Source organism: Brachyistius frenatus, unplaced genomic scaffold (genome assembly GCF_029030835.1).
Source record: "Brachyistius frenatus isolate BFR_SWC_R1_liver_20210118 unplaced genomic scaffold, ASM2903083v1 Contig_37, whole genome shotgun sequence".
Classification (NCBI taxonomy): Eukaryota; Metazoa; Chordata; class Actinopteri; family Embiotocidae; genus Brachyistius; species Brachyistius frenatus.
In genome coordinates, this window is record NW_027210636.1 from 242,723 (window position 1) to 257,500 (window position 14,778).

The window sequence follows — 14,778 nt, forward strand, 5'->3', positions numbered from 1 at the left end:
CGATGACATCACTGATGGTTGATGACATCACTGATGGTCGCTGCTTGGTTAGAAAGCAATCAGTGAGACAGGTTTTAAACCAGTCTTCAATTAGGAATATTCAATTCAATTTAAAATAATAAAAAAAAATGGTGAAGATTGTTCCGCCTAACTCTTCGTTTTCTTACATTCCTGCTTGTGATTCTTTCCTCTTTTTAAACAGTGTTGTCGTGTTCCCAACGCGGCAGACGTTATTTTAGTGAGTCCGATCCTATCAGACAAAAACTGTGTTGAAACAAACTTCATCTTTTAACAAAGGCCTCATCAGAACAAGTCCAACCCAACAAAGTCAGAGCGACAGTATTCCTGATTGACGGACTCTAATGAGCCGGTGACAAAGAAGCGCCGCCCGATGCGGAAACGTTTATGGTGAATGCAGGAGGTGCATTCGATGTCAAGGAGTCATGTGAAGACGTTATGGTTTAGCACTGATCTTTTATTAACTACGAAGTAAAGCAGCGAAAACAGACGCTGCCAATTAACTTTGGGGAGTCCTATAAGAAGGCATAAATAAAGGCTGTGTGGTAAAAATGTCCGCCGCCCCGCTGCTGCTGTTGATGAACTCTCGCTGCCAAACGCTTGACACTGCTTGCGTAAGAAGGGTTCTTTTAAAAAAAAAGAATAAATGACTGCATTTGCATGACAAAGGCTTCAGGGTGGTAGGGAGGGAGGGAGGGGGGTGGGGGGTTGTGGGGGTCTGGTAGGGAGAAGGAAGGCAGGAGACTCTTGGGACAGATGCACTGGGGGATCGCTGGGCCGGTCAGGAGAATCAGAGACGCTGAGCTGGATACGGTCAGACGTCGACACGCCGAGCTTCTAGGATGAGGAGTCGGGGGCTGGATTTTTTGGGGGGGTTGGATTTGTCCCGTCGTACGTGGCGTCCCAGACCACTCAACCGGGGACTTTGTGCTGTTGTGGAGGGAAAAAAGGAAAAATGGGGGGAATCTACTGATGACTAGAGAGCAGCAATGACCAAAAAACACTCACCGGAAGAAAGCGCCATGCCATGCAACACTCAAAGCTGTAGCTGAGATATCACCGGCTCAAATACCCATAATACACCTGGATCCAGCATTCAGATCATATTATTTTCACTGTGGACGAAGTGCTTTATTTCCCACTGGAGACTACAACTGGCTCAGAGATGACCGGAGCCTTTCTAACTGGACTCATACTCTTACTGTTGGAGGTAAGAAACCTTCTCAGATTCATGCTAATATATAACACAAGGCAAACACTTGTTTGTTTGTTTTTTACTTGTTTTAAATGCAACTCAATGCAGCAACTCATATTATTGATGGTTTTTTACGAGGCAGATGAAGTAAATTGGACTTTTTTTTTTCCCTCCTGCAGGTGGTTTGTGAAAGTGAGCCGACGCATGCCGGGCTGGACGGAGTGGAGGACTCGCATGGTGAGACCGTTAAGTAGATTCAATTCATTAGTTCTAGCCTTCAAAAGAAATAAAAAGATCATGATATAATTGATCTTTGATTGACATTTATTTCTCTAATATCCTGAATTCATGCGTCTTCTTCCCTTCCCAGGACAACAGGGACCGGTCCACCTCACGTCACGCTGGGCCTTCCAGCTGGTCAACGACTCGCTGTCCTTCTCCCGGGCCGACAGCTTCTGCAGAGGCCGGCTCGGCTCCCTCGTCGCCCCGGACCGCTCGGAGGACCGGGAGGGAGCCGCGGAGCTGCTCCGACAGACCGGACTCCGCTCCCCGGTCTGGATCGGGGATCCCAGCAGGGAGGCCTCGAAACCCGTCGCCCTCTCCAAGCAGTGTGAGTGGAATCAGACGAATTCAAAATCTGCCTGTTTTTTAAATTTTTTTTTACAAAAACTAAAAAGCAACTTCCTCTTTTCTTCTTCTTTAGATTTGAAGTTCACGGCTCTGAACTTCCCGACGGAGTCCCACGAGGGCTTCGCCCACGTCAACATCTCCTTCCCGGCCCTGGCCTCCGTCAGCGTGTGCGTTCGGGTTCAGTGGAGCCCCGAGTGGAACGAGGTGTCCACCATCTTTTCCTACGCCGCGCCCGTCTTCACCAACGAGTTCCAGCTGCGGGGCCAAGTGGACCTGCAGGGCCGCATCCTGCTGGCGCTCATCATCCACGGGAAGCACCTGCCGTACAAGGCGTCCTTCCCCAACGACGGCGAGTGGCATCACGTCTGCGTGACGTGGCGCCGGAGCGGCAGCCGCTGGGCCATCTACGTGGACGGGGACAGGAAGGACGCCGGCTCGGGCTCGGACACCTCTAGGGATATCTACGGGGACGGGATCCTCATCCTGGGTCAGGACCAAGACTCCTTCGGTGGGAATTTCACAGAGCCCTTTTTTGGAAATATCACTGACCTGAACATGTGGAACGCGTCTTTGGAAACGAGACACGTTCGCGCCCTGAACGCGTGTTCACCCGCGACACAGGAGAGGCTTTTCAGTTGGGACGTCGAGCTCCTACGTCGCCACCCGGTGGTCAGTGAAGTGCCTGCTCTTCTGTTTTGCCCAGGTAAGACTCACAGACTGGGTGTAAAAGTGTTCGTAACTTCCGGGTCTGAAAAATGGTTCCGGTCCAGAAGTGTCTTCAGCTGCAATACCAGCGAGTGCCACTAGAGGTCGGCTCCAAACAGCCTCCGGCTCCATAGACTCCCATTCAACTTCTCTCATCAAATCCAAAGTGAATAAAATGTGTCCATCAGTTATCTCGGTGTTGTTAGCTAAAGTCACTCCTTCTTCTTAGTTTTCTGGAGGTCCATCTGAAAATAATCCCTCATTCATTAGAAAAGAAGATTCAAGAAGACCTGTTTTTGGGGGCGTGTCTGTTTGATTGACAGGTCTGTGGTGCAGTCAGGTTACAGTTATCGGTGGGCGGGACGTAGTATCGTCAGGTTTCCAATCAATCAGCTCCACCACTGGCTCCTCCTCCAGCTCGTCCAAATATGGTCACTTCCTGCTCCAAACCGCTCCGAACTAGCAAAGATGGTGACGGACAGAATCTGAACTGGAGGATTCATAACGTTCATGAACCGACGATGACATCACGACGTCCAAAGAGTTCAATTCATAGACACAGCTGATGTAAAAACACATTATGTTCTGTTTTCTATAAATTAGAGTGGAGTGGAGTTATTATGTGGTAGAACTACATGTTGGCACCCCATAATCTAAAGAAAAGAACAAAAAGTGCAAAATGTTCGTAAATGTGGGATCTTGAAGGTAAAGTCATCGGTGGGCTTCTACCGACACAAATGTTTCTGTTGTTGTCTTGCACACAGAAAAAGCCCCAAAAATTCTGTAAGAAGTCCAGTACTTGAAATGGAGATGCTTCTAAAAACAGCTGGGAAGAATGTAGGACTGTGGAAGTGAGATGGGAGGGAGGGAGGGAAGGGTGGAGGGACGGGTGGAGGGGTGGAGGGGATTCCCACAGCTCCGGCAGTGCGGGGGCAGCTCGGGGGGAATTACAGCGCTGAGCGGTCACTCCCCCTCCAGTCCAGTTCACTTCCTCTTCACAGATCTGTGCAGCAGCTTTTTCTCACATTAGCAATGAAAACGTTGTCAGTTTGGTTTTTATGTTTAATTCATGTTTTACTGTTGTTCTTTAAAAAAAAAAAAAAAAAAAATTAAATCCTGTGTGTGTGTGTGTGTGTGTGTGTGTGTGTGTGTGTGTGTGTGTGTGTGTGTGTGTGTGTGTGTGTGTGTGTGTGTGTGTGTGTGTGTGTGTGAGCAGCAGTGCACCAGCAGATGGAGCTGCAGGGCTGCGGGACGCTGCAGGTCTGGTCGGATCGACTGCCCCCGTCAGGCCTGACGGACTGCTCCGACCTGCTGCCGTTCATCTGCAGGAGCAGCAAAGGTGAGAGGTCAGAGGTCAGGGGGTCGGGTAGGGTGTGATGCATGATGGCTGTAGCGTCCATAAAGGGAGGGGGACAAAAACTTGGGAGGATCTCAAAACAATCACTATAAAGACGGAAGTCTGCGAATGATGTCTGGGCGTCAAAAATCTTTTGTATATATTTTTTTATACGTGTTGTATCGTTGTTCATTTTAGATTTCAACCTGTCTGGTCTTCCCTCCGTTTTTGTTCGATTTGAATCGCCCTTTCGTCCATTTCGTCCGTAGGAAGCGAGGATCACTGTTTTATAGTGTTACTTGATGAGAACTGTTCAGTTTTACTGGACTGACACGAACACGTGACGTTATTTTCCTCATTTGGAAATAAATTACACTCCCTATTTAAATGAGTTCAAAATCCACTCGGTGTTTTGCGCTCAGTCCTCTGAGGGGCGGAGCCTGCCGAGGGGCGGAGCCTGACGTGGTGTTGTTTCTGGCAGATCGTTACCTGAAGATGAAGCGGATGAGTGAATCTCAGAGCTCCCGGCCGACCGCCTTCATGAACCAGCTGATGAAGCTCTCCAACAGCAGCCAGGTAGACCGAACCTGCCATCAACCTAACGTGTATATAACCCATAATTCAGTAAAAGGTTAAATGTTTTGTGCTGATGATTAATCGGCTGTTTTCATTTCCAAATAACTCAAAAAGTTTTACTCTCGGAGAAGCTTCCAGCAAGAGTATAAACAGAATATAGTGAATCACGCAGAAGAAAAAACTTCATCGAGTGAACGGAGATGTCTGGTTTTTGTTTTTTTATGATGTTGATTGTTCCACTTTTTCTTTGTCAGCAAAACAAGTCGTGAGTAGAAAGAAGCAATTTAACTGGAAATCTAAATGCTCAGTTACAATCTCACCTCCCCCCATTAATGTTTTAATCTTATTCTATGTGACTTTATTTAGCTTTTAATTCGAGTCCAGAGAAACGTCATTAAATAAACCAAATAACTCCTTAAGAAATGTTGGTTTGACTCTCAAAACTAAAACAGGATTTGAAATTGATGTTCGATGATAAAACGTCCTGCAGCTCCAGTTCAACCCGACGTCTCCTTGTCTCCGCTCTCCCAGCCGGTTGTGGAGCTGAGCAGCGTGTCCCAGGCCTCGGCCCTGCTGGACGTCTCCGCCCGGGCCCTGGAGGACAGCCGGCAGGACGGCGGCCTGCAGCCGGCGGACATGGTGTCCCTCGTCCGGCTGCTGTCCCTGGCCGCCGACGTGCCCTCGGAGCCGCCCGACGGCGCCGCCAACCGCAGCCGGGACGACGTCCGGGAGCTCAGCCGCAGCTTCATCGCCGTGGCCGACGGCCTCATCAGCGAGGGCGACGCCCTCAAGTGGCGGGCCGTCAAAGAGGTACAGCACCGTGTCCTCGCTGTGGGGTGGTCCCTCTCCTCAGTGCAGACTATACAAAAGCTCAAGGTCTCCAGCTCAAGTTTAGTTTAAAGAGGCCCGTTGAAGCCATTAAATAACGTAGTGATCCATCCATCTGTTATCTACACCCGCTGGATACTGAACAAGGACTCAGGGAAGGCCGGGGTATTTTATTTTTATATTTTAAATCAAGTTAACACGGCATGTGCCAACTGAAAACAATGAATGAGTGACATGCTTCTCCTTTAGACCGAGAACATCCTGCAAACCCCAAAGTCTTCCGCTGAAAAGGCTGTTTCAGTTCATGGTTCATAGTCATAATGTGAAAATATCATTTTTTTCCTGCGTGTTTCACAAAGTTGGGAGTTTATTAGAAAGACCGAGGGAAAACTGATGCGGTCCAATCCAACAGTCCTGTGAACTGTCCCACATTGTACTCTGTTATTTTGTCCGTCTCATTTCTATCAATGTTTGGGACAAAAACAGATCGTTACAACCTTTAATTCGGAGAACTTATAGTTGAATTAGTCTTTATTGGGTTTACGTCTACGTACTTAAATAACTCTCAGGCGAGTGTATATTCCACAAATAATACTTTTCAGCAGTTTAGGTTTTGACCCTGCATACATTTTGAGGTTTTTCAAGCCACACATAAAAAATAAGTAATAAGAAGAGGCCGAGAGGTCCCGACATTTATTCCGCAGTCTCCTGCATCCATAAAGCAGCTCAACGTGCATGTTGCTGTTTTGTTTTTTGTCAGACTCCTCTTTGCCTGGTAAATGTCCTTCAGACTTCCTTGCCCTATTTGTAAATGCAGCTTTCCGCGAAAAATAAAAATATATATATAATATGTAGAGTCCAAAACCCTGAGAACCACAGAATAGTGCTGCTGTTTTTTTCATGGGGTTGAATAGCACTTTCTCCGGCGAGTAAACTGACCTTGATATGCAGAAAAAAACGGTGGAGTGCCTATTTAAGTCGTTGTAGAAAGTATTGTGGTGATCATGTCTCACTGTAATGAATACGGACGCTTCGCTGGACGGCGTCGCTGAATGTTTCCACGATGAATTAAACAGAGCTGCAGCCCAAAACACAAAAGCAGAGGATATTGAAGGGGACGCACCGAACTGATATTTATCAACCAGGTCCCCCCGCCCCTTTTTTTTAATTTATTTTTTTTACTACTCACAACTTGTTATTATTATTAATATTATTACTACATACTGGATAGTGGGTTTTCATATCTCTCTATTTGCCGTATCAATGGGCAAATACATATCCTCCTTCCTTTTAATTCCTCTTCTTCTCCTCCTTCTTCTTCCTTTTGTGGGCGGAGCTTCAGCGCCACCAACTGTCTCGTCAATGTTGCGTATCTTCCACTGCGCAAAGGATTGTGGGTCAGAACATCTTGAGTATCACGCTTGCCTGCAAAATAGGACCGGATGTAGTCGGACATCCTGGTACTTTTGGCCGTCCATCATTTAACACACTACTTATTAGGACGTACTAGATCTTTTTCTGGCCCACTAACTAGTGTGTTAGTACGGATCCTGGAAGTCAGTAGTCAGTAGTGGTGGTGGGCCTTGCACCTCTGTTGAGGTATTCAGACAGCTGCTGTTTCCTTTCCAAGCCACTAGAGGGCAGTGTGCTTCTGCAGATGCGGCGCTGTAAAAGAGCTCCTCATCACCGGGTTGGAAGGATGAAGAGCCGAGCTGGAGAGATCCACCACGTAGCTTCATCATCCAAACCTGTCTACAATTACAAGTTACTTTATTTATTATTTTTTTCCACTTCTTCTTGCGTCTGCACCATTAAAACGTGTGTGTGTGTGTGTGTGTGTGTGTGTGTGTGTGTGTGTGTGTGTGTGTGTGTGTGTGTGTGTGTGTGTGTGTGTGTGTGTGTGTGTGTGTGTGTGCGTGTGTGTGTGTGTGTGAAGCGTATGGATCCGTATGGAGAGTTGCCTTTTATGACAAGTGCTGCGTTTCTCTCGGCGCTTTGCCTCTCCCTCCTCTTCCTCCTCCTCTTCCTCCTCCTCCTCCTCCTCCTCCTCTCCTCCTCCCTCCTCCTCCCGGCCCCCGCTCCAAGGCCACCTCGACGCAGATTCAATGGATGAGAAGCACTCTGGAAACAACTTGTGCACGAAACCCTCCGCTCCGGTCTCCGTCTCCAACGCTCAGCTCTCAGACGGACGTATTGAAATCAGAATCAGAAAAAAATGGACAATTAGAAGAAAATGCCCCCCCCCCTCACCCCTCCATCCCCCCCCACCTCCCTCCCTCTCCCGCCCCACATTATAAGCCGATCCATTGAGCTTGCGTGTGCCCTCATCAGCTAAACCCGTGTACACTCTGGCAAACAGTTACCGGCGCTAAAAAGCATTTTATTTCTTGTGCGCCAATGAATGGTCTTTTTTGAAGTGTACCCTCTTTTAAAGCTTCTCCTGAGCAGCGGGGGCAGAGCGGGCGAGCGACGCCGCCACCGCCGCTGCTGACACACCGGGCCACTCTGTGTTGTTGTTGTTGTTGGGTTTTTAAAGGTGGTGAACGGCCCCATGGATGTGGTCAAGAGCATCGACCGGATGGTGACGAGCCTGAGCCCTCGCTTGATGGCGGAGACGGACCGCCTGACCGTTCACAGCCCCAACATCAGTGAGTCGGGGGAAAAAACACAACGCAGTATATATTCCAAAAAAAACACAGCGGAGGAATTTGGATATACAAAAAAGAGGAGGGGGGGGGGGGCACAGTTTGAGGCGGGATATCGGTCCATCACTGAGGAGCTGCAGAAAACCCACAGGAAGAAAAAAAAAATCCAATTATGTAACAGCTGACCTTCAAAAAGCAAGATCTATTCACCAAAAGAGCTTCTCACTGATAATCAAATACATGATTTTTTTTTTTACAAAACGACTGCACTTTTCATCACGGCTGTGATTTTTTTGTTTTAAGACTAAATACCTGCCGGGCTTCAGCTTCTTTTCAGTCATAGTTTTAAAACACACTGTGTTTGATAAATAATAGTCAAACATCGACTTAACAACAAAATCCACTGGTATCCCAGGAAGTTCAGTTTAATCCAAAAAAAAACGTTTTTTTTTTACTTCTATAGCAGGTCAGAGGAAACATCAATGGAGCAGTGATGTCAGGGAACCCCGGGCACGTCTGTTTACCCAAAGTTTAGAGGTGGGATCGATATCGAGGTTTGTTTTCGACTTTTTAAGCATAATGTTCGTGAGGTGTTCAGGGGTCGGTGGGAGGCTGTCGAGCCCCCTTACGAGTCCCCACCCTACCCCCCCTTTAGACTCGATCCACACCAACAAGCGTGATGCACCATTATTTGACTGAAGTGAATCACCGCTCAGTTCAGACTTTTTGGGGGGAGAAAAAAAAACTGACATAAAACTCTGCAAATCAACATTTCTGAGAAAAATCTGTGACAGTCACGAAAAAAGGCCCCGGTGAGATACAACAACTTCTGTGCTGAACTTTGAACTCTAAATCTGCTGGTTTGTCGTCCCGCTCAGAGCTGGAGGTCCAGCAGCAGAAGCTGCAGGACGGGTCCCGGGCATCGAGCTTCTGCGGGCCCGAGACCGAGAAACACTCCGGCCTCGACTGCATCTCGGTGCCGCACCAGAAGATACAAGATCTCCATAACGACGGTACGGAGACGACTACGAAAACCAATCATCGTCCCTCTGCTCTCGCTCTCACAGCGACCACTTATTCAGAGCCGAGGCTCGCCGAGTGAATGCGGTGGACAATGCAATATGGCGATAGACTTGTGAATGTGTAGCATGCATTCACCTACTTACACTCCCAAGGTCGTACAGTAAAGTGCAGACGGAGGCACATTGTTGGCTTTTTGCAACAACTCCTCATTGTGAACAATAAGTGATCCTTAATGAAGTACATTTTCTCTAAGCGCTGTTTTTCTTCGGTTGTCTGGGGCGAGCTGAAGAAAAACGAACCGTCTTTTGTGTCGACCGTTGCAGGCTTCCACAAGCTCACGTTGGTCAACACGTGGTACGGCTCCCTGCGGCCTCCCTTCGGCCCCGAGGAGAACATCACCATGGTGCCCACCGTCACCGACGGCAGCCAGAGGTAAAGCTCGATGACGCGCGAGTGACAGCTGGAAATATTGTGCAGGAAGTATTCTGCATTTTAATGCTTAAGTGACCTAAAGATTTTGCTGCTGCACTTTAGTTCCGTTGACTTTCTGAGACTTTAATTCACCTCTTTACTTATTTCCATTACAGAAATAGCTCCGGCGGTAACAAATGAAATTAGCTGCTAGATGCTAATGGGCTTGCGTAAGTTGCTGCGTTCAAAAAGTTGGTTTCCAATGTACGCAAGAAGAGTCCGTGCGAACGGCGCCCTTTTGTGGTATTCACAACATCTTCACATTTTCTACAAACCTCGAGTTCACGAGCTCGTGACGTCGTTTGCTGACGTTTAACAGAAAGGTCAGAGGTCGCGGAAGTTGACGTTTGGTTGGATGTTTTCCGCTGATACGTTGTAATTTCTGTTTTGTCTTCGTAACTTAGATAATAGTCTCCGTTTAGCCTCTGTGGCTTCTAGACGCCCGCCGAGTTGCTGTTGCCAAGCAACGCCGTTTTCAAAAAGATTCCCATCCGTGTAATTGTGATTATTTTCTCATTTATTTTTAATCCTCTCTGATAATAGTGAATACTTACCAACTTACTTTGCTTCTTTCTGTGAGCAGAAAACAGAATCGACGCATTCTTTCGTTTTCCATCTTTGTGTTGCCTTTTTTGTTTAGTTTTTTTTTGGTCATAATTTACACATTGGTTGTGCACCACCAGGTATTTGGGCACCGTCCTGGGCTCTTCGGTCATCTCCACCACGGTGCTGGGAGACGACCAGCCGGTCAGCATGGCGGTCCGCTTCCAGCTCCGGCACCGAGTACAGGTAGACGAAAAAACCTTCTCACAAAATATCAAAATATCCATACCGGTCAAATGTACTCTTCGTTATATGTATATATATTCTGTATTTCCAACAGAACCCCACCGGCGCCGTGTACGATCCAGTTTGCGCCTTCTGGGATTTTGATCTCGCGTAAGTACCGATGTTTTTCCGAAAAATGTGACACATGCTCTTAATTCCTCCAATTCCTCGCGTGTTATGTAGACGTGAAATAAGCATGTGTCATGTATCATCACGCGTGTCCAGTCCCGAAGCCGGCGGCTGGTGGAGCACAAAGGGCTGCGAGGTCGTGTCCAAACAACACGGACACACCGTCTGCTACTGCAACCACACCACCAACTTCGCTTTGCTGCTGCAGGTTTACGAAGTCCAGGTAGAAAAATAATAATACAGAAATTCCTGGATTCTGTCGGCTTTCATCTCCGGTATGTGCCGCTATTTATACAGCAAATATGCTCTGTGTGTGTGTGTGTGTGTGTGTGTGTGTGTGTGTGTGTGTGTGTGTGTGTGTGTGTGTGTGTGTGTGTGTGTGTGTGTGTGTGTGTGTGTGTGTGTGTGTGTGTGTTTCTGTGTGTGTCTGTCAGAGGAGCCCAGAGAACGAAAAAGCTCTGCAGGTGCTGACGTTCATCGGCTGTGGAGTGTCTCTGTGTGGCCTCCTCTTCACCTTCATCCTCTTCATCGCCGTGGGGTGAGTCACAAACGTCACCGAGTGCACTCTGTAAAGCGTCGAGGTTGAAAAAGCGTTTCATGAAAAAAAAACACACAAAAAAAAACTGCCTGGATTCACATCAATAAATAAAAAAATTTAAAAAACAGAACATAGTGAAACATTTTTTTTTTAACTGCCGTTAGAGCTTCACTCAGATGGTGTGTGTGTGTGTGTGTGTGTGTGTGTGTGTGTGTGTGTGTGTGTGTGTGTGTGTGTGTGTGTGTGTGTGTGTGTGTGTGTGTGTTTCATTAGAGTCCCTAAATCTGACCGCACCACTGTCCACAAGAACCTCATCGTGGCTCTGGGCATCGCTGAGCTGCTGTTGATGTGCAGCGACTGGGCCTCTGGAAACCAGGTGAGTCTCCACGTGGATTATAATAGATTATAATAAAACGATAACATTAACATCGATATTTTAAAACATTTCTCTGGCAGCACAATACGGCCACCAACACTTGAATGGAGTTTTTATTAGACAATGCATGAATTCTAATTACCGTATATTTAAGTCAACAGATTCTCAGTTAATTTATACTTGTGACATCGTTTGATGTGATGAAAACTGATGTTTTAAATAAAGGATGTCACGCAACCGCGTTTAAAGTCCGCTCGAATCGATATCGCATCCATCGTACGATGGATTAAATGACGTGAAATGTGTCGCTCACAACAGTTAAAAAAATCCTCTCGCCTCCGAAGAGCGTTTTAGTCACTTTCAGCTCATTGCTTTGGTTTTATGAACCGCAAGTTTTACTGACATCACCAACCTGTCCGGTTGGTTGCCGTGGTAACGGCGCACGCGCCGCTACGTTGGTAACGCGGCTTTATTTCAGCTTTCTTGAGACAAATCGGAAGAAATCTGACTGGAATCACGTTTCAAACCAAACCTCCAAAAGTGTTTTTTTGGGATCTGGATTGTAAAGATTGGATCTCAAAAATTAATCTGTTTATGACAAAAAAAATAATAATAAAATGAATTTGGGAGTTTAAATGTAACCTCAGAGTTTGACCGACATTTTACCCGTTTATCTAAAAAAACAAACAAATAACAACAACGACAGAAATCTTACAGACACCTTTTTTATTTAAAACAACAGAAACATGTTAAAAATGTAAAGTATACAATACGGCTCCGTTCGTTGTGTTCGAGGTCGCTCTGTGAAGCGTCACAAAGCATGCGATGCAGCACGTATTAGGGGTTAAACATTTTTACGACCGTGACCGTGATAACATTTCTTTTAACTGGTTCTCGATGCAGCTCGTCTCTCTGACACCTCCAAGAATGCTCTCAGAATTTTCTTTTCACTTTGTTTAGAAAAAGCTAATAAACCATTATTGTCAGGATCTCAATAAGTGTGACGGAAAAAAAACAACTGCACAATGTCAGCTGGACTGTTAAGAACCTTTTTTACTCATATTGGACTTAATAAAAGGACCTAAAAGACACTCAAAGGACTTTTTCTATTTAGTTTTTCTTGCGAGTTGCAGTCTCGCTGGACTTTTTTGAGAAGGCCAGTAGAAAATAAATAGAGATAAAGACACGAGTTACCTTTTCGTCATCTTTCTGAATAAGACAAAACAGAAATATTTCTCTGAGTTAATCCAGATAACTGGAATATTTTTCTGCTGTTTTGTCTTCATTTAGCTTAAAGAAGTTGCTCCTTATCCGGTTTTATCGACTGCCGGCTGTGAGGGAATTTAAGTCACGCGAGTGAGTAATCGTCTTGATGCATTCGAATGTGAGCTCGTGAGCTCGTGAGCTCATGCTTACGACACAGGAAGTCTTCAAATGGTCATAAAAACACGACCTGGATGGGCGTCTAGAAGCCACAGAGGCTAACAACTTAGCAAGCTAATTAACGAAATACAAAGGCACAGAGGGGAAAGACTCACTTATTTCAGCTCCACTAATAATGGAGGGATGATGTGAACTCTGGAGCTCCGCCCACACACGCACCTACTTGTTGTCTTTGTGTCCTCTTTAACCCTGCAGGCCGCGTGCTTCCTGGTGACGGCGCTCCTCCACCTCTTCTTCATGGCCTCCTTCTCCTGGATGCTGGTGGAAGGTCTGCTGCTCTGGAGCAAAGTGGTGTCGGTGAACATCAGCGAGGACCGCAGGATGAAGCTCTACTACATCATCGGCTGGGGTGAACTCAAAAGTTTCAGCTTCATTTATGGCCTACATTAAGTTTTTGTAGTCTTGTCCAAAAACTGATTCATATTAATTCAACAAAGTATGTGACAGCCTGTACAGCAGGAGAAATGATTATCATCAATATAATATCCTATATAACCAAAAATCTATGAAAAAATGAACTTGTGTTTTCACTGAAAACTGTTTATAAAAGTGTTCATAGCTTCCGGCTCTGAAAAATGAGGCCCGATGCAGGAGCGCCTGCTGCAATACCAGTGAGTGCCACTAGAGGTCGGCTCCAAAAAGCCTCCGGCTCCATAGACTCCCATTCAACTTCTCTCATCAAATCCAAAGTGAATAAAATGTGTCCATCAGTTATCTCGGTGTTGTTAGCTAAAGTCACTCCTTCTTCTTAGTTTTCTGGAGGTCCATCTGAAAATAATCCCTCATTCATTAGAAAAGAAGATTCAAGAAGACCTGTTTTTGGGGGCGTGTCTGTTTGATTGACAGGCCTGCGGTGCAGTCAGGTTACAGCTATCGGTGGGCGGGACGTAGTATCGTCAGATTTCCAATCAGATCGGTCAGATCCACCTGCTGGCTCCTCCCCCAGTTCATCCAAATATGGTCACTTCCTGCTTCACATTGCTACAAACTAGCAAAGATATATAAAGTTGTGAATAAAGTTGTAATTTCAAGAAAGACTCTTCATAATGAGACACAGAAAAGAAAAGCAGAATTGATATCTCGAGATGCACTTTTGCATAAAACAATAAAAATGTAAATTGGCTTTAATCATTTGTCTAAACTGTCTTTAAGCAACATAAGCAGAATATTACGTTTGAAACTTTTATCTGAGAAAACGCATCTGTTTGTTTGGTTGTTCTCAAATCAAGAGTTTTGCCTTTCTTCACTTGTTTGTACATTATTTTGACAGAAATGTAAAAAAAACAAAAACAAGTGATGATCTTTTGCAAGCTATTTGAAAAATGTTGTAAAAAAAATCTGGTAAAAGAGTGATAAAGGATTCTGTCTGAAATACTGATGCACAGTTTTGCTCGAAGGACGTCGTAATAATCTCACTTAAGCGTTCTCATTTGCGGTTCAACCGTTCCCTCGATGACCTCCGTTGTGAAAGAGGACTTTGAGATTGGGGGCTAATTTTACCCGGTTCAAGCTGCCGGAGGGGCCGAGACGTGTTGACGTCTCGGACTGATGATAGCGCTCATGTTGAGACACGGAGATTATCTCCACACGACCTTAGCTCTACTACGCTTTGCCAAACAAAAAAATCTGATGGGGAGGGGGGGGGAACTATTTTGCCTAATTGTTCTGAACCTATCTATCAGATATGTATTTTATAAATAATTAACACCGAAGGACAGGAAGTACACTTTATATTTACTCAAACCCTAGACGAATCAAAACTGTAAATTTGAGCTTAAATAACAGCTTTATCTTGGATGTTATTTCACCTGTTCTAGATATTCTCAACTGCAACTCTACCAAATGTGAAGCGACAAAAAAACAAACATTTGTTTTAATTAAAGTTGTCCTCGTTCAATGTTCCTCTTGTGGCTACGTTTTAACCAAAAAGCGGCAACCAGCTGTGACATCACTCGTTGGTTCGTGAATGTTTACGTATTGCAGCTTAAGACACTTGTGCATAATTTTTCAGAGCAGAAAGCTATGAACACTTTTTTT

The 14,778-nt window shown here is 45.7% G+C and overlaps 1 protein-coding gene across 2 annotated transcripts in view; it reads left to right on the top strand.

Moving 5' to 3' along the window:
• Nucleotides 1–768: 768 nt before the first annotated feature.
• Nucleotides 769–14,778, top strand: part of adgrd2 (adhesion G protein-coupled receptor D2) — a 28,719-nt gene continuing 14,709 nt past the window's right edge. For both annotated transcript variants that reach the window (XM_069701473.1, XM_069701474.1), the window contains exons 1-16: nucleotides 769–1,228; nucleotides 1,393–1,450; nucleotides 1,584–1,823; nucleotides 1,917–2,546; nucleotides 3,765–3,887; nucleotides 4,366–4,460; nucleotides 4,992–5,270; nucleotides 7,825–7,936; nucleotides 8,812–8,946; nucleotides 9,280–9,388; nucleotides 10,111–10,216; nucleotides 10,311–10,366; nucleotides 10,481–10,607; nucleotides 10,819–10,922; nucleotides 11,196–11,298; nucleotides 12,937–13,090. In XM_069701473.1, the coding sequence (XP_069557574.1) occupies nucleotides 1,184–1,228; nucleotides 1,393–1,450; nucleotides 1,584–1,823; nucleotides 1,917–2,546; nucleotides 3,765–3,887; nucleotides 4,366–4,460; nucleotides 4,992–5,270; nucleotides 7,825–7,936; nucleotides 8,812–8,946; nucleotides 9,280–9,388; nucleotides 10,111–10,216; nucleotides 10,311–10,366; nucleotides 10,481–10,607; nucleotides 10,819–10,922; nucleotides 11,196–11,298; nucleotides 12,937–13,090 (2,476 nt within the window). In that variant the 5' untranslated portion in view covers nucleotides 769–1,183. The remainder of the gene's footprint in view (nucleotides 1,229–1,392; nucleotides 1,451–1,583; nucleotides 1,824–1,916; nucleotides 2,547–3,764; nucleotides 3,888–4,365; nucleotides 4,461–4,991; nucleotides 5,271–7,824; nucleotides 7,937–8,811; nucleotides 8,947–9,279; nucleotides 9,389–10,110; nucleotides 10,217–10,310; nucleotides 10,367–10,480; nucleotides 10,608–10,818; nucleotides 10,923–11,195; nucleotides 11,299–12,936; nucleotides 13,091–14,778) is intronic.